At 47.9% G+C, this 18,831-nt stretch overlaps 1 protein-coding gene across 1 annotated transcript; it reads left to right on the forward strand.

Annotated features, from left to right (window-relative positions):
* Positions 1–1,882: 1,882 nt before the first annotated feature.
* Positions 1,883–8,248, forward strand: LOC127301001 (multiprotein-bridging factor 1a). The gene is made up of 4 exons (XM_051331203.2): positions 1,883–2,168; positions 2,577–2,660; positions 7,512–7,594; positions 7,806–8,248. Exons 1-4 carry the CDS (start codon positions 2,027–2,029, stop codon positions 7,923–7,925), a joined length of 429 nt encoding a protein of 142 aa, XP_051187163.1. The 5' UTR covers positions 1,883–2,026; the 3' UTR covers positions 7,926–8,248.
* The last annotated feature ends 10,583 nt before the right edge of the window (positions 8,249–18,831 follow it).

Below are 18,831 nucleotides of genomic sequence, written 5' to 3' on the forward strand. Positions count from 1 at the left end.
TATTCAGTAAAGCTCTCATATTTCATCCACAATATTCTGATTGCAATATTAGTTCTTACTTGTTCTCGATTTCAGGTAGGAATTAAGACCCTCGCTGGTCAGGCTGATCGTGCATCCGCAAGATCAGTAACTCCCGGAGATTGTCCTAGCGATTGCATTGGCGCCCGAGCTTTGCACGTGTAGTCGGACCGTCAAGCACGAACCCCACCAACAAATCGAAGCTATCATACTCTCATCGAAAGATCGGACACCTTTGCCCTATCACCGTGAGAGCATCTCCAGCCGCGTCCCCCAAAACATCCCCCAAAGGTATTTGGGGTGCGCCGAACATTTTTTTTCATTCCCAGCCACGCGACCCAAAGGCCCTTTCCGTCCGGCGCGGCCCAATACGGTGTCCGGCGCCCCGAGCCCGTCCCTGGTTCACATGGGACGCTCCGGGCACGCCGGACACAACGAGAAGCGAGGTGGGGAGTGGCGGGCCAGACGCGTCAGCGACACAAGAACGAAGCGTCGCAGCTTTGCCTTAATGACGATGGAGGGGCAGGCGAGACGTCTCGTCGGTGTTGCGCAACCTCCACGCGTTGCCGGCTTTTGCACGCCACCGCGCGTTCCCGCGCTTTCTTCCCGCCGCTTCTAGCCTCTTCCTGCGCTATCTTCCCGCCTCTTCTGGAGGCGCCGACGTCTATAAAAGGCCTCCCCCGCTCAATGGTAGCCACCACAGCCGCCGACACCCCTTTCTCCACCGCAAGCACATCCCTCGTCGCATACACACCACCTACGGAATGATGAACCGCGTCGGTGCCGGCCAGTTCCCTCTACCACCGTCTCCACCACCACCTCCAACACCGCAGGAGTTCGACGTCGACCCGGAAGCTGTGGAGAATAAAGTGTGGGAGGAGGCGGTGCTGCCGGACACCATAGCGGCGTTCGACGCCGCCACAGCGGAAGAGGTGCAGCGGCGCTGGGTGGAGGAGATGGGCGAGCGGTGGCGTGCAGAGTGGGAGCGCCTGCGCATGGAGCGGGAGCTCCATTACCGTGAGCAGCGGGAGGCGATGCAACAACGGCGGCGAGAGGCGCTGGAGCAACAGCTGCGGGAGGAGGCGGCCTAGGCGCCGGAGGTGGATGCGTTGGCGGCGGAGGCGGATGCGTTGGCGGCGGAGGGGAATGCGTTGGCGGCGCAAATGGAGGAGGACGACGAGGACGAGGTGGAGGACGAGGCGGCGGATCAGCAACGAGCGCTCGTCGAGTCGTTCGAGTCGCAGAAGAAGTTGCTGGACGACCCCGTGCCCGCGAAGACGAGCAGATTCGCCGCGCCGTCGAACTGTCCCTTCAGGCGGCGCAGCAGGGGAGGGAAGACGACGACGCGTTGACCGAGCACCGCCGTCTTCTCGTCATGCTCCGTAGGAAGAGGCGGCGCACGACGCAGAAGCTGCGGCGGAGGGGAGGCAGCGATGAGGTGAGGCCGTCGAACGCACCGCTGGGCGGCCAGTAGGCTAGGGTTAGATAAAATCTATGCATTTTCATTCAAACTTGTAAAATATAATCAAATTTAAATGAAATCTTTATTTTCATGCATTTTTATTTATTTATTAAGGGAGTGCGTTTGGAAGACGTGGCTACATAGCGATGTCTCCAAATGCGGTACAAAGAAAACACGTCCTCCAAATATTTATCCGCCGTCATTTGGGGACGATATTGGGGACGAGATGATGTGCTTGCCCAAACGGAACGCCGCTTGAATCCAGCCATGGCACGAAAAGAAAAGGAATCTTCCCGAAACTTACACTGCCAGCTGGGTCCCACAACAAAAGCTTGTAGTCCCACCTGTCATTACCTGGATAACTACAAAATATCCCCGTAGCCGTCAATTGCGACTCGAGCCCTATTGTGTTCATCTCTCCTCCATCTCTATCTTCTTCCTCCCCCTCTGCCTTCCGCCTCCACTATCCCCTTGCATAGTTTGCGTTTGGGAAATCGAGAAGCTGCGTGAGGAAGGTTGTCGTGTGAGGTCCAGAGTCAGGGAGAGATGGCTGGGATTGGTCCGATCAGGCAGGACTGGGAGCCGGTTGTGGTGCGCAAGAAGGCGCCGAACGCCGCCGCCAACAAGGACGAGAAGGCAGTCAACGCCGCCCGCCGCTCTGGCGCCGAGATCGATACCACTAAAAAGTGTAGGTGTCCTCCCTTTTGGTTTACCCCCTTCTTTTCCTTGAATCACGTCGCGTCAGGTTTTTCAATTCATTCTTTTCTTGCGATTCGTCCTGATTTGACCGATACTGGTCGCCGTGGTGATGTTCGATTAATCGGATGCGGAGGTTTTACCTTTGTCCTTCGTTACTTCTGTAGATTTCTTACTGTTTATGCCTTGTTTGAATTTGACCTAGCGTTGGAGTCAGATTTGTGTATTTTATCGGTTTGCTTATCATGCGTTTTAGGTATTTATTATATCAGGTGATGATTTGCTTACTATTCGTTCTTCCTTCGAACAATTTTGTAGTGTAGACTACCATGGTTTCGACGGATTTCACTTTCTTGGATCTTACTATTCATCCATGGCTGACAATCTCTTCTGCTTGCAGACAACGCTGGAACGAACAAGGCGGCATCCAGTGGCACATCCCTCAACACCAAGCGGCTCGACGAGGACACCGAGAACCTTGCCCGTGAGCAGTCATTAACCTCGCACTATCTGTTTCATCCTCCATCGTGAATGATGTGCTGCCGAATATAAATTTGATGCCTACTTGAGTTGTTCCGGAAAAATGGTTCCCTCTATGGATTGGAGTCTGAAGCCGCTCGCTGTCCTGATTCTCTAATGACCTCTTAGGCTCTTAATCGATATTCAGTACATTTATATCACTGTCTGTTTATACTGTATACCATACACCAGTGGCGGAGCTTGAAAAGTTTTATTGGGCGGGCCGGCTTAAAGAAACTTGAAAAAAAATGTTCTCAAAACACACCAGATCATTAGAAATCAGTCATTGATCAAAGCATTTTGTTCACAGTGCTTACAAAATTAGGAGATGCATCCATATATGTAATACTATTAACTACTATACAGCAAAAGAAGCTACACAAAAATAAACTAGACAGTAGATGTCTTTAGGCATGGAGATACATACTGCAAGTCAGCTGCCCGATCCTTGATGCTTTTTAAAATAAAAAAATGACATCATCATACTTGTATTCCTCTAGAATAGCATCCTCTATGTGAACTAACATGTTGTTGGCCAGATTGTCATCTTCCATCATTGCGCAACCTTGTTTTAATAATCTTTAAACTAGAAAATGCACGTTGTGTGGCGAGCATGGCCTGGAACCTATGTGAGTCAAGAATGCACAATGTTTTCCATTATTGACCCTCTTCCATTTGTCAAATCCATCTACCGTGAAAACATGAGAACCACCTCTTGTACTCTCCTTGCTGCCAGACACGAAGCAAAATAGACAATAGGCACATTGTTTATCCTCTGAGTACTCCAACCATGATGGAAATAGACCAAACCAGTTATATTGGAAGCGGCGTTGATGCCCTTTGTTCACCTGAAAGTTTATATTTCTGTAGATGGGGCTGCATAGGGCCTAACATCAAATATGCTCTCCTCACCGAATCTCTTTGCTCCGGTGGATATTGCCAAATCTGAGGCCGCAGTCCAGGGTCTCGCTGCAAGTACTCAATTTCTCGAAAAGTGATTGGTTCACTTGTCCCAAATCCCTCTTTCATTGTTCTGTTGCTGCTGTTCCAATTGAAGCAAAGGAAAAAAAAATCATTTGCTGCTGCCAAAGGATCTTCATTTTCACTTGTCTCATCCCTTTTTCTTTTGAAGACAAAATCTATTCTTCTCTGAGTGGCCTTTCCCATTACTGTTGGCTATTGCAATTTGCAAAATTGAATAAATCCCCAATTCAGTGAACGGAGCACTACTGGAACAAAGAACAATATATGCTATCAATTACTAACTAAGAATTTGGGGAAAGAAAGAAGATTACCTTGGCAGAAGAGAAGGGATTGATTCGGTCCTAGACTCCTAGTCGCCGGCAGTAGCCGCTAGGGCGCTCCGTCCGCAGCCAGCCTGTGCCCGTGCGGATGCGATGCAGCAGCCATGCCCGAGCCCCACGGGATGCGGCGACTCCCTGGACAGCTGCCAGCGTCGGCGCCGTGCTGCTGTTCCTCCTCTGCTCCACCACCTCACCCCGATTCCTTCTCTACTTGGGTCTAATCGCTAAACCTAGTCAAATCAGAGAGGGAGAGGGAGGGAGAGGGAGGGGGGGAGGGGGATGGGGAGGGGAAGGGAGAGGGAGATCCATGATGGAAATAGACCAAACCAGTTATATTGGAAGCGGTGTTGATGCCCTTTGTTCACCTGAAAGTTTATATTTCTGTAGATGGGGCTGCATAGGGCCTAACATCAAATATGCTCTCCTCACCGAATCTCTTTGCTCCGGTGGATATTGCCAAATCTGAGGCCGCAGTCCAGGGTCTCGCTGCAAGTACTCAATTCCTCGAAAAGTGATTGGTTCACTTGTCCCAAATCCCTCTTTCATTGTTCTGTTGCTGCTGTTCCAATTGAAGCAAAGGAAAAAAATCATTTGCTGCTGCCAAAGGATCTTCATTTTTCTTTTGAAGACAAAATCTATTCTTCTCTGAGTGGCCTTTCCCATTACTGTTGGCTGTTGCAATTTGCAAAATTGAATAAATCCCCAATTCAGTGAACGAAGCACTACTGGAACAAAGAACAATATATGCTATAAATTACTAACTAAGAATTTGGGGAAAGAAAGAAGATTACCTTGGCAGAAGAGAAGGGATTGATTTGGTCCTAGACTCCTAGTCGCCGGCAGTAGCCGCTGGGGCGCTCCGTCCGCAGCCAACCTGTGCCCGTGCGGATGCGATGCAGCAGCCATGCCCGTGCCCCACGGGATGCGGCGACTCCCTGGACAGCTGCCGGCCTCGGTGCCGTGCTGCTGTTCCTCCTGTGCTCCACCACCTCAGCCCGATTCCTTCTCTATTTGGGTCTAATCGCTAAACCTAGTCAAATCAGAGAGGGAGAGAGAGAGACAGAGAGAGAGAGAGAGCGCGGGGGGGGGGGGGGGGGGGGGGTGGGAGAGGGAGAGAGCAGGCGAACTGGAAGCAGCGTACAGGAGCAGAGGAAGGTGCGCTTGTGGTGTTGCCGTGTTAGGTGGGGGCTGTTTTTTTTTTGCTAAAAACATGGGCCCTAGTGCCATACACAAGATTGCACATGATGGACTTCTCAATGATACCGATCATGGATGTATCTTGCAGATAAGCAGTTATATCTTGCACATATTCTACTTCTAGCTTATTTTGTTTAGTTTAGTGAACTTCTCTGTGGTACTGCAGTGCATGATCGGATGGCATTAGTTTTGGATGTTATGTGCCAGAATGGTAGCAGCTTCATGGGAACATTAAGCAGACTGATATATCCTTTCTCGTTAATATGAATTTTATATATGCAAAATAGTGGGCTACTACATGGCTAGCTATGCACACCCATCCAACCATTGGATCAGCCCTATAGAGAATTTCCACCGCACATCTGACTTAACGCCATTAGCTGCCTGTTTTTTTCCCTCCCAACCTGACCCAAACCCACCACCCCCGGATGGCAAAAAGAAAAATAGAAAATAATCCCACCACGGTGCCACCTATCGTGCCAGATGTCAAAAAGAAAAATAGAAAAAAATCCCACCACAGTGCCACCTCTCGCGCCCGCAGTCACCTCTCTTTTGCCAGAATTCTTTTCCACGCCTGGACTAAATCCCCGCTACGCCCGCATCCCCAATTTCCCACTGCATGGCCGCCAGCAGCCTCGCTTCTGCCGCTTGTCCCCCTCATCTCCACCGCTCCGGTCGCCGTTAATCCCACCTCCCCTGCACGCTCCCATTCGTCTACCGCGCGGACGCCGGGGCCTTTCATCGTCGCGCGATCCCCTAGACCTCAATATGCTGGCCGGCCGATGCGGAGCCGCGACGGTAGTTCAGTGCGGGGCTCGCAGCACCACGCACGAGTCATCAAAGTTTTGTCTGACTCGGTGCTGTGGTGGCCCTCGGCTGTGGGATCCCCACCATGCACGACTGCATCAAGGTCATCGACGGCCACCGCCCCCGCCCCGCTCCAGCCATCCCCCCCCTCGCCTGGCAGCCTGTGTCGGAGGAGACTATGTCGCGGTGCGTGGTGGTCGATTCGAGGGGTTGGGTGGCGCGGTGGTCGATTCCGCGGTCGATTCTGTGCTGGATTCTGCGGTCAATTCGTTGGTGGATTCTGTGGCCGATTCGAGGGGGTGGGTGCCACTGGAGCAACCTGGGAGGCATGGGGCGGCGCACTGGAGGAGCCCAGGCAGCGTGAGTCTGCTCTGGCTGGATGGGCCGATGTGGTGGTGTTGAAATAGTGGACCAGAGGCCATCCCTGGAGTACACCGATGTATACCAAGTTGGTACCTATGCTTAGTGAAGAGTTGAAATCATGTTCTAGGATTTGTGAGTCTGTTGCTGAAAAAACCATCACTTCCTGACTTTATTCTGATGCTGGTGATTGATAGTCTTTTAACTATTCCAGAATACCCCTTGTTGCCAAGCCCTTGCAATTGTCATTTCTGGCTGTTTTCCCCATTAAAAAGATCATGGAAATCTCGCTTCAGTTTAGGAATGTTCTTCTATTGTATTATCACACTTTTTTGCGTGACATTTGTTTTTGATATTGCATCTCTATGTATTCTGATAACAAATGGCGCTTGTGACCTATGTTGTGTGAATTTAAGCAAATGATAGTGTTTGTTGTTCGTAGGTTGTTGAATATTTACTGAAACATATTATATAATGTTCAATACATCCCTCACTTCACAAGTGCACTTCTGGGGTTTAAGATTGCTCTTATTTGTTTGTATGAGCACCTCTAGTTGATGGTTGGCCTGAACAAGGCATAATTACTCTGGGTTTGTTGCATTTGGGAGGATATGTTTAATTTTACCTTATTTAGAAGGCCAGTGAGTTTTTCACCATTAATTTTTATTTTCAAACGACAAACGTTACCCACGGCGTCGATAAAGTCTCCATCATCACCTATTGATCAGAAAGTCCCATCTGAGAAGAAATTCTTCCTGTTGTAAATAGAAATGTTACTACCTTGTTTTTTTATTTTTCGGTTTGCTGCTGCCAGGTAAGTTCAGGTTCCCCCATGGAATCTGCTTTTACCTCTGTCTGGTTTGGCTCATTCTCAACTGAGACTGTTCTTATGTGTGCCGAAATTTGGCAATACTTAAACTTGCTCTTGAATTTTGGTTGCCTATGAGTTGGCCTAGTTGGCTAGATATTGAACTGCAAAGCAAGTAGAACTGGTGTCTAGACAATTATTTTATAACAAACTATCTGCCTGACTTAACCTTGGGAACCACCACCACCAACAACAACAACAATAACATCAAATCACAACTGTTGCAATTTTTTTCTTGTTTAGTAGCATGCTAATACCTTGTGCTTGCTTGTGATGCTAGATGAGCGTGTTTCAAGTGACCTGAAGAAAAACCTCATGCAAGCAAGGCTGGATAAGAAGATGACCCAGGCACAACTTGCTCAGGTACCTAGTAAAAAATGAATATTTTAGAATCTGTAGAATTGCATCTTCATTAGAAGAAAGCTACTTGTCACCTTGTAGAATCACATTCTTCTTGAGAAGAAAACTGCTTGTCACCTTGTAGAATTGAATCCTTCTTGGGCAGATGTGTCACGTTCTTATCTAGTGTGCACTATTACCTCCATCTAACCTAGAGTATGATGTGTTGCAACAGATGATCAATGAGAAGCCACAGGTGATCCAGGAGTACGAGTCAGGCAAGGCGATTCCGAACAATCAGATCATCGGGAAGCTTGAGAGGGCCCTTGGAGCTAAGCTGCGTAGCAAGAAATAATGTCCCAAGTATTGTGCCCTGAGTCATAGGTGAAGAGGCCAAGACGATCTATTTGCTATAGTTCCTGAAGTTCATGCAGGTTGTTTCTGTTGGTGTTTTAGTGGAAACACTGAATATTTGCTATAGTTCCCAAAGTTCATGCAGGTTATTTCTGTTGGTGCTTGAGTGAAAACACTGAATAAATATGATGCGAGAGAACCTGGCTTCATGTGTCCGTTGTCGTATGTGTTGAAAGTGTAATTTGGCTAGTTGGTTTGTATAATCTACCAAATTAATTCGATAGTCCATCAAGCTAATCAGTTGTTGGTTTGTACTTTACTAAAGACTAGGAAATATGCCTGTGCGTTGCTACGGTTTGAATTTTTACATATTTTTAAGGTGTTGAAAGTTTCACTACTAAAAATCCATTTTGCTTTGATGAGGAACTGTTTTTTTTGAAGTAACCATATATTTCATTAGACAATCACAATCTGGAGATTACATATATGGTCATATGGACAAACATGCTTTGCCAAGCAAACTTGCACAACGAAAAAGACAAGAAGTAAAACTAAAATTTCACCCTTGGAGAAATTTGTGCCTTGCCGAATTGTCGTCCTCCGCCGCCGCTGCTGATCTAGGAGAGCACAAGGATGCTTTCTAAGCCGATGAATCGGACCGTTGTAAGCGACGAGACCGAGACTTTATGGCACGTCTGCTAGGGATCTCCCCCGTGGTCACCAGATCCCGACACCGTCAACTTCATCCAACGTAGTCGGAGAAGAGGAACGTCGCCACCTTTCGTCATCCACGGACCCAACTGCAAGACACCAAACAAACCTACAACAGCCGACGCGACCGCCACCTGCGAGAGTGCTGAGCGCCAACCACCAGACACGAATCTCACCGGATCAAGAGACCGACGAGACAACAGGGCCACCAGCCCCTCGACGTTATTGGTAGGAGAAACGTCGAGATGGAGAAAAATTAGGGAAAATTATTTCAACACAGTCGCCAACTCCTCCATGGAAGAGCATCTCAAAGAAAAACTAGGCCAACCCTAACTACAGACCGGAGCAAAGCTTGGGGTCCCCACCCCCTCCCGTCACCAGAACGGCGGACGGAGGAGGCAGGGACCGGCGGCTTGCCGGAATAGTTGGGGCAGATGTGTCACCTCCTCCTGGCTCTTTTTTTTCTTGATCATTTTTCACGGAGCAGTTACGAGGATGCGTTTTGTTGGGGACTCAGCTACCTTAAAGAATTCAGCGCGATGTGCTCACATCTGCTATTGGCGGGGTTTGTCTAGGCATCTCTAACGGGGCGGCGCATATCGGACGCCCAAAAGTGAACGCGTTCGTCCATTTATATGTTGACCGTGCGTTGTTTGCGTCTAGGTGTGCATCCAGTGGGTGACCCATTTTTTGTTTCGCAATAATATTTAAAAAGCATAATGTACTACAAATTATACAAACAATAGTTGGTATAAGCCTATACTACTTGCTGCCCGACGGCCCGGCCCCGTCGTTGCATCCCTCCCTCGTCTGCTTCTCCGCCGCCAGCCATGCGGCCGCTAGAGCTCGGTGCGCCGCCGCGTTCTCTAGCAGGCACCGCCGCAGCGTCTCGTTCGCGGCATCCTCGGCCTACTTGAGCGTCTCGAAGGAGTCGACCAAGGCCCTCTGCCCCGCCGTCTTCTCCTCCAGGGTAGGCGCATCAGGGTCATCAGATGACCATGAGAAGTCGGAGGAGTCGTCCTCTGCGGCGTTCTATCTCGGCGTCGAACGCCGCGTGGGCTGCTCGCTCCTCGATCCTATGCTTCTTTCTCCGCGTCAGCCAGGAACTTCGCGTCCCTGACCGGGTCGAGGAGGTCGTCGGTGCTGTCGTCGTCCTCGAACTCCTCGTCGGAGCTCAAGACCGGGGGAGGTGGAGTCGGAGGTGGAGGCGCGGTAGCCTAGCCGCGGCCGGCGCTGCTCACGGCAAAGGTGGTGGTTGTGTAGCGGCGGCGCTACAGTGGAGGTTGTGCGGCGTCTAGGGTTTTGTGTGGGAGGAGATGAGATGCCCGTATATAGGCTGAAGGCAGGCGACTGCCGCGACACGCGTGGCATCGCCATTACTTCGTGCGCATAGGTAGGCGACGGCCGTGCGACACGCGAGGCATCGCCATTAACATGGTCGCAGACTGCCGAAACGATGTCTCGGCGCCAGTACTGGCGCGCCTGAGAAGACGCATCGAGCCTTGGTCACTGCCAGACGGGCCCGACGAAACGTCTGCCAGACGCGAGCGGACACTTTGCGCGTTCGCGCAGCGTCCACAGAGACGCATATTTGGGTCAGGTTTGCATCGCTGCGAATGGCTCGATCACTATGCGTTGCCCCGCTGGAGCAGAACCCAGACGCATTTTCCGACCACGCAGAGGCAAACGGTCGCTCACCATCAGTGTGCGCCCCGTGGGAGATGCCCTCACGACAGGAAAATGTTGTCCATATGGCATGTGGACGTCCTAGCTTATCCCAATTGCAAATTTTAACTTTGAGATCCGTGCAGTCAGCTTGAACATTGTAAATTATAACCTTAGCTACATCGTTCTTAATCAGTGAATTCCTTTTTTTTGGAACATAGCCCATGCTTCCGCTTGATCTCAGTGTGATCGACGAATTCACGGTGCTTTTAATCATTAGATTGAACACCTAAAACAATTAGATGCGGAGCCCCCATAAAACACTTTCAATTCTCTTCTTTACGAAGAAGAAGCAAAACAATGGATCATAATCAATGTTAATTGGCATATGAAACATTTTATTCTCAGAGAATGTTTATTCATTTAAAAGACTCAGAGAACAATCCAAGAAAACACCTGGTCGATTTGCTGTAAAAAGGTATCGTTGTTTACAAACAGAAAATAGTATTTGTACCACTAGTGCAGGGATACGAACAATTGAACATTTTTGAATCCACACTTATTATAGAAAAAAAAATTGAAACAAAATTTACGATGACAAACAAGTGCAGCTAGCTAGTTAGTAACAAAATCTGATGAAACTACTGTGAGTTGACAACCAACTCAAGAAATCCGAACAGCAAGTGCACTAACAAACGACAGAAGACAACTGCTCACGTTACACAAGCAGTATCACGCACGAGAGAGCAGGAGTAGCGGTAAGAAGGGAAGAAAGCTAGAGTACTTTTAACCAAATCCAGGAGCAGTTTTAGAGCAAGTTGTTGCTATCGAGTCGAAGCCTGAAGCAGAGGAAGAGAGCCATCAGTCGGTGCTGAGGAAACTGCAGCTGTTCAGCAGCGCGGCCGCGTCGTCTGCGGCGTTGGCTTAGGGCATCTCGAAGGTAACTGACAAAAAACTGTTTGCGTCTGCGCGGATAAAAAGCACGCTCCAGCGGCTAGATGTAAAATGACCGCGACGTCCATTCTAACGTAAACGTGGACCAAATATGTATCAAAAATGCATGTGCGCGGACGGCGTCCGTGTGGCATGCATGCAGTGCTCTCTCTCCCCCTTTAATGCAGGGTAGATCCATGTGCTGACCACTCATGTCCACATAAATAGAATCTTTCTCTCTCTCTTTCCTTCTAATCAATGCATGCAGATTCTTGCGGTAAAAAATGCGTCTATGCCACTGAAGAAGGGGCAGACGCATGCGGACATGTGGACATTTTTTGTGGCCGTGCCCGAGCAAACAGATATAAATTGTGTCTAAAATGCATCGCCCCGTTAGAGATGCCCTCAGGTGGAGGTGTAGGTCGCCACCTGAGAAAACTTCAAAAAGAAGGTGAGCTACACGTAACTCTTTTTCTACAAACACTCACAACTCATGTTTTAAAGTTTTAAAAAATTCGAAACAAAATTCTGGAGATAGCTAATGTTGTATACTATAAATGTGTAAATTCTTAATACAAACTGCTTCATATTCTAGGCTACACAAAAATAACAAATCATGCCAAGTTTATAGTGAATAGTGCACATGTCAATACCATAAATTTCTCAAATTTTGTGAATTTCATGTAGCTTAGAATACAAACCAGTTTATGTTGAGATTTTACACCATTCTAGCATTCATCATTGGTTACCTCTAAAATTTTGTTTCGGATTTTTTTTTAAACCTTGAATTATAAATTTTGATGTTCAAAAATAATGAGCTACATGTAAGTCGGCCTCCAAAACGGCACTCCGAAAACTCACTTTGTAGCTCAGATAGTCAGATTACACATAGGTCGTTTTACAAATAAAATCAAAATCGGTATTTCCACATTTCAAAAAACTGAAAAAAATCTGGGGCTGTAGGTAATTATGGATTCACAATGGTGGAAAGTTTCAATCCAAAACTAATTGTAGTGTGGGCTACGCAAAAATAACAAATTGTGACAATTTTGAGGATTTTGAAAATGTGTAATGTTCGCTATTCCCAGATCTGCATTTTTTTGTCATTTTTAAAGATCACAACGAGTATTTCGTACTGAAATTTTACAGACTTGCGATATATATCACCAACTAAATGCACATTTATTTTCGACTTTTTTTGAAACTTCAAAATATGATATTCAAATTTTCCAAGAAAACGAACTACATGTAGCTCGTCCTCTAAAATGTTGCACTTTGTTGTTTCTCTTTGGTGTCTCTCTCGCTCTTTCTACTTTTTCTGTTCCGTTCTCACATCATCAACGGATCCCGATTCAAAGAATCGCGAGCATCTTCGATTAGTCCCAATCAGAGGTCCTTCTCGCTGGATCTGATCAGTATCGAGGCGGTGCCATCCGAGTGCGCGCACCGATGGTGCTCCGGTGATGGCACCAGACAATCTTGCTGAGCATTGTTGTGAAAGCGGTTGGGAAACTCCAACAGGAAGGTGTGATGAGCACATCAGCAAGTTTTCCCTCAGTACGAAACCAAGATTTAATCGACCAGTAGGAAAAAGGAGTGACTTCTGAACGTGTTGCTAGCTGACTAGTGGCAGGGCGCACTACCGACGTCAGCAACAACGTGGAACCTGCACACAACACAACCAAAGTATTTTGCCCCAACTTACAGTGAGGTTGTCAATCTCACCGATTTACTGAACACAAAGGATTAGACGTATCGAGTGGAAAGAGATGTTTGCAGTAATTAAAGAGAACGTGAATTGCAGTAAGTAAAAGAGCAGGATTGCAGTGGTTGAATTTACCAGTATAAAGGAAACGGATCGGGGTCCACAGTTCACTAGAGATGTCTCTCCATAAAGATAAATAGCATATTGAGTGAACAAATTACAGCTGGGCAATTGACAGAATATCGACCATACATGACAAGTTAATTACTATGAGATTTGATTGGGTATTACAATATAATACATAGACCGTAATCCAACTGCGTATATGACTAATAATCCACCTTCCTATTATCGTCCGAACCCTTTCAGTACTAAGTTGCAAGCAACAAATTATCGCATTAAGCAATGTGTGTAAAGTAAACAATAGAATTACCCTCGGATAATTTTTTTCTCCCTAGTAGCAACAACACATCTACAATCTTAGAAGTTATTGTCACTCTCCCAGAAAACTAGAGGCAGGAACCTAATATCGAGCATAAATACCCCCTCTTGGAGTCACAAACATCTACTTGGCCAGAGTATCTACTAGCAACGGAGAGCATGCAAGACCACAAATAACATATGACATGCATATATAATCGACCTCAACATAGTATACAATATTCATCGGATCCCAGCAAACACAACATGTAGGATTACATAAAGATGATCTTGATCATGTAGGGCAACTCACAAGATCTATACATGAAGCACAAATTGGAGAAGAGAGCCATCTAGCTACTGCTATGGACCCATAGTCCAGGGATGAACTATCACACATCACTTCGGAGGCGAGCATGGAAATGTAGATGCCTCCGGCGGTGATTTCCCCCTCTGGCAGGGTGCCAGGAACAGCTTCAGAACCCCTGAGATGGGTTATGCGATGGCGGCCGTGACAAAACTTTTCCTGGATGGAGGCTCGGGTATCCAGGGTTTTCCACTGACATAGGCATCCCCAATGGGCCTGCCAAAGAAGGTACCCGGGGTTTACTGAAGGCCCATGACCCGAAGTTTATGAAGCCTAGAAGTCCAGTCAATAGATAGTTTGGAAAGATAGAGTTGTATTAGGAATATCGACTTGTAACTATTACGGGACGGACTCAGAAAGTCTCCGAACTCTGTAACTTGTACATCACGAAACCCTCGGCTCCGCCTCCTATATAAGGGGGAGTCGAGGGACAAAGAAAGCATCGAATCATTGTCAACACAACCCTAGTCTTTCATAGCAGTCGAGTACTTTTCCGGCTGAAACCCTCGAGATCTACTTGCCCTCTACTTCTAACAAAACCCTAGTCTACAACTTGTAGGCATTGACAAGTCGATACCTTGTCAATTGGCGCCGTCTGTGGGAATTAGAGGCGACAAGGATCTGATCTCGATGGCACGCTCAACATCGTCGACATCTTCGGTGGGAAGCAACACAATGGATAGAGGTAAACAGATCGAAACTGATCTAGTTGATTTTGTTCCTCACCCGCCCCTCCCGTGTGGATGCATGTGCGTATTTGGAGGAGTCTATGGAGGTGACGTTCGAGAGGTTCCACTTCCGCGTCGGAAAAGAGGTGTCACATCGTCTCGAGGTTCCGGTTTCGCCGGGATCGTCGGCGGCTGATTCCGTTCTTTCGGCATCATCGACATCATTCAAGATCGGTGCCGAGGAAATCTCGTCGTCGCGCTTCGCCGAGTCAACATCAAGTGATGAACTCGTCAAGATCTTCGGCGACATGTCCTTCGAGTCGTCTGCGGACTCCAATATAAGCAGCGACTCAGACAGCGTCGACAACTTCAACTTCATCGACAGATCTACTTCTGTTCGGGAGGTCTTCACCGATCTATACGACGGTGTCACCAACCCTAGCAAAGATACAACTTCAAAATATCATCAAGTTTATGTAATTGGAGAAGCAAGTCGCCCAGAGGAGGAGATGTCAGAGGCTTTCGATGATGTGGGAAATCCATACATCGATCCCGTTGATCTCATGTGAGGTTTGGGCACCAAGTATGTCAGGCCTGCACCGCGACTAAGGGTGCAACTACCGCAAGAAGCTTGGGACAGAGCAACAAGAGCTATGAACGGCACAGAGCCGATGAGTACGACGGCAACAGCCGAAGAATTACAAGCGTACCAATATAAACTTGCCCGTGCTGGCCGAGAACTTGAAAAACATAGAATCGAGCTCGAGAAAATGAAAGTCGCCGCTTCCGCGTTAAGCAGGCGACGAGCTGAGTTGAGTCGGCAGTCAGGAACTTCGGGAGATAATCATAGAGACGCTCGGAATAGGGGAAGATCGCGGCTGCAGAACATACCTGAAGCCGAGAGGGAGAATCTGATCAAAACCTCGACATGTCTTTTATGTCAATAGACACGAGAGGAAACATCATTCCTAAAACACCGGAAGCTGGATATATGGCGACACATGCCTTCATACTAGCGAACATGCCACCCCCAGGAGATCCAAGAGAGGCATTGTATAACATGGCTATGGCAGGAGTCGGAGTCAAGGGGACAGCGTTCGCGGGAACAAGCACACCACCCGAAGGTGCTGCAAGACAAAATAGTCCGCGACCTACAGGGGTGGTACAAGATCCCCAAGAACATCGGCAAGAGATACAACGACACAGGCGCGGGTCGATAGAGCGCGTCAAGAAAGGAGAGAACGTCGGCAGTCACCAGAAGTTAATGAGGAGGAGATGTGCGGGCTCCCCTGTTTCACTCAACGAGTGCGCAAAACGCGAGTTCCATCTGGTCTCAAATTACCCGACAATTACAAGAAGTTCGATGGCCTGCAAGATCCAAAGAATTGGCTAGTCGACTATTTGGAAACAGTAAAGTTGACGGGTGGAACCAAAGCAACCGCTATGCAGAGCATTCAGGTATACTTGAGTGGTGCAGCGCGATCATGGATCAAAAAGCTACCACCTGGATCCATCGACAGATGGGAGACTTTCGAGGACATGTTCGTGAAGAATTTCCTATCCACATGCAAGAAACCTGCATCAATAGAACAACTGAGAGCATGTCGACAGAAGTACGATGAGTCGATGCGGTTGTACATCCAAAGGTGGAACATCATCAAAAACTCGACAGAAAACATATCTGACGAGAGGGCGATAGATGCTTTTGTCGCTAGGATCCGAAGAAAGGATTTCATCGAGGACTTAGAAAGGACTAACCCAAAAACCATAGCAGCACTGATGGAAATAGCGAATCGCTGGGCGGATGGAGAAGATGCCGTTCACAATAAGCGGCATAGGTCGCCTGAGGAGGATCGGAACCGAAATATCCAAAATAGACGATGATTCTCTCGCCAATATTCCGACTATGACGGTCCCGGCCAAATATCAGTTGGCTTCCGAGGAAATAGTGGAAGTAATAATCGAGATGACTATCAAAAGAGTGGTGAACAACGCAACGACTAGAGGGACAGTCCACATCCCAATAGGCAAAATAATGGTCCAAGGTTCCAGAGGCCGTACAGATCTCCCGAAGATATGATGAACGGGCCATGCCAGATGCACTTTTATCTCGACAACAACGGGAAAAAGCAGTCGGGGCATTTGCAGAAGGACTGCCGAACGTTCCAGGCGTTGAATAGATTCGCGGGGCATGCCAATGCACAGGCAGCAAACAGAAACCCTCAGGGGCCAAGGAGTGAGATTCACCTGCCACCTCCTCCTGCAATCACGGACTAAAATCGACATCAGCTACGAATAGCGGCAGCTCCAATGAATGGTCCTTATATCAACACCAATGGAGAGGACTCGATGATTCAGAAAGGCATGTCGTCCAATAGAGCTCAAAAAGTAATTTCTCGGCAAGTTTTTATGGCAGAGAAAATGCCTCGTCCAACAGTTGAGTACTTGAATTGGTCGGGACAGGACATCGGCTTTACCATAGCGGACCATCCGCAGCAAGTTCCTCGACCAGGGCAGTCAGCTTTGATCTTGCCGGCGGTCATTGCAGGATTCGACGTTTCACGAGTGTTTATAGATGGAGGTAGCAGCTTAAACCTTATGTACGCAGATACATTAAGGAAGATGAACATATCCTTGGCGAATCTAACACCAACCGACACATGGTTCCATGGTATCACACCTGATAAGCCAAGTTACCCACTAGGAAAGATCAATCTCGACGTTCAGTTCGGAACCCGGGAAAATTACTGAAGAGAGAAGCTGGAGTTCGAAGTCATGGATTTTCCATCACAGTATCATGCTCTGCTAGGACGACCCGCGCATGCCAGATTCATGGCGATACCCCATTACACATACTTGTTGTGGAGGCTCCCTGGACCTAAGGGCCCGATCACAGTAAAAGGAAGCTTCGCATTGGCGGATAAGTGCGATAAAGATTTTCATAGGCTGTCAGAAACTTTCGGGATGCAAGCAGAATATCTGGCGTCAAAGCTAACAACTGACTACGACGTGTTACCAGATGGAGGGAGGCCACTAAAGGAACCAACCTTTGACACCACCAAGAACTCAAAGGAAATGCAGATACACCCGACAGACCCCAAGCAAACGACAGCCATCGCCACAAACATGGACCTTGCATAGGAAAGCGCGCTCGTCGAGTTCCTCCGTGAGCGCTGGGAAATCTTCGCATGGTGTCCAGCAGACATGCCAGGAGTACCCAGGGAACTTGCCGAGCACCCCCTTAACTTGGATCCATTGGCCAGGCCAATCAGACAACCTTTGCGGCGTTTCTCGGAACCAAATCGCAAAGCTATGCTGTCAGAGATTAATCGACTCAGAGAAGCTGGATTTATCAAAGAGATACATACAGAAGCCACGTGGGTAGCTAACCCAGTGTTGGTCCCGAAGAAAAACACGGAGGTCATTCGCATGTGCGTCGACTTCACATGTCTCAATAAATATTGTCCAAAGGATCACTTTCCCCTCCCGAGGATCGATCAAATTATCGACTCCACGACAGGTTGTGAACGTCTTTCCTTCCTGGATGCATATTCTAGTTACAATCAGATTCGACTGAAAGAAGAGGATGAGGTCAAAACAGCTTTCATAACACCCTATGGCGTGTTCTGTTATCGAACAATGCCTTCAGGTTGAAAAACGCGGGAGCAACATATCAGCGGATGATACAAAAGTGTCTTGCTACACAGATTGGCAAGAACGTTCAAGTATACATTGACGATGTCGTCATAACAACAAAGAAAGGGTCAACATTGATCGACGATCTCAAGGAAACCTTTAACAACCTCGACAAATTCTGCCTCAAATTGAATCCGACGAAGTGTTCTTTCGGCGTTCCTGCGGGAGAACTTCTCGGGTTTTTGGTGTCAGCAAGGGGAATCGAGGCTAATCCGGAGAAAATTCAGGCCATCGTAACAATGCGGAAGTCAACAAAGTTAAAGGAGATACAAGAGTTAACTGGGAGAGTCGCAGCTTTAAGCAGATTCGTCGACAGGCTAGGAGAAAAGGCGTTGCCATTTTACGCCTTGATCAAGCAGGGAGAAAAATTCGAGTGGAACGAAGAAGCAGACAGAGCCTTTGAGGATCTCAAACGCACAATCTCGACACCACCAATATTGGTGGAGCCCAAGGAAAAGGAATCTCTTCTGTTATATCTCGCGGCCACACCTCAGGTGGTCAGCACATCACTTGTAGTTGAGCGAGAGGAAGAGGGAAAACTCCATGGAGTCCAGCGGCCGGTATACTTCATCAGCGAAGTTTTATCGTCTTCAAAATAGCGATACCCGCATTATCAGAAGCTGGCATATGGAGTGTTTACAACAGCAAGAAAGTTGCGACACTATTTTTCGGAACATCCGATCATAGTGGTCAATGAGGCGCCTTTATCCAATATATTGAATAACCCGGAAGCTACGGGTCG

Source organism: Lolium perenne, chromosome 7 (assembly GCF_019359855.2).
Source record: "Lolium perenne isolate Kyuss_39 chromosome 7, Kyuss_2.0, whole genome shotgun sequence".
In the NCBI taxonomy this organism is placed as follows: Eukaryota; Viridiplantae; Streptophyta; class Magnoliopsida; order Poales; family Poaceae; genus Lolium; species Lolium perenne.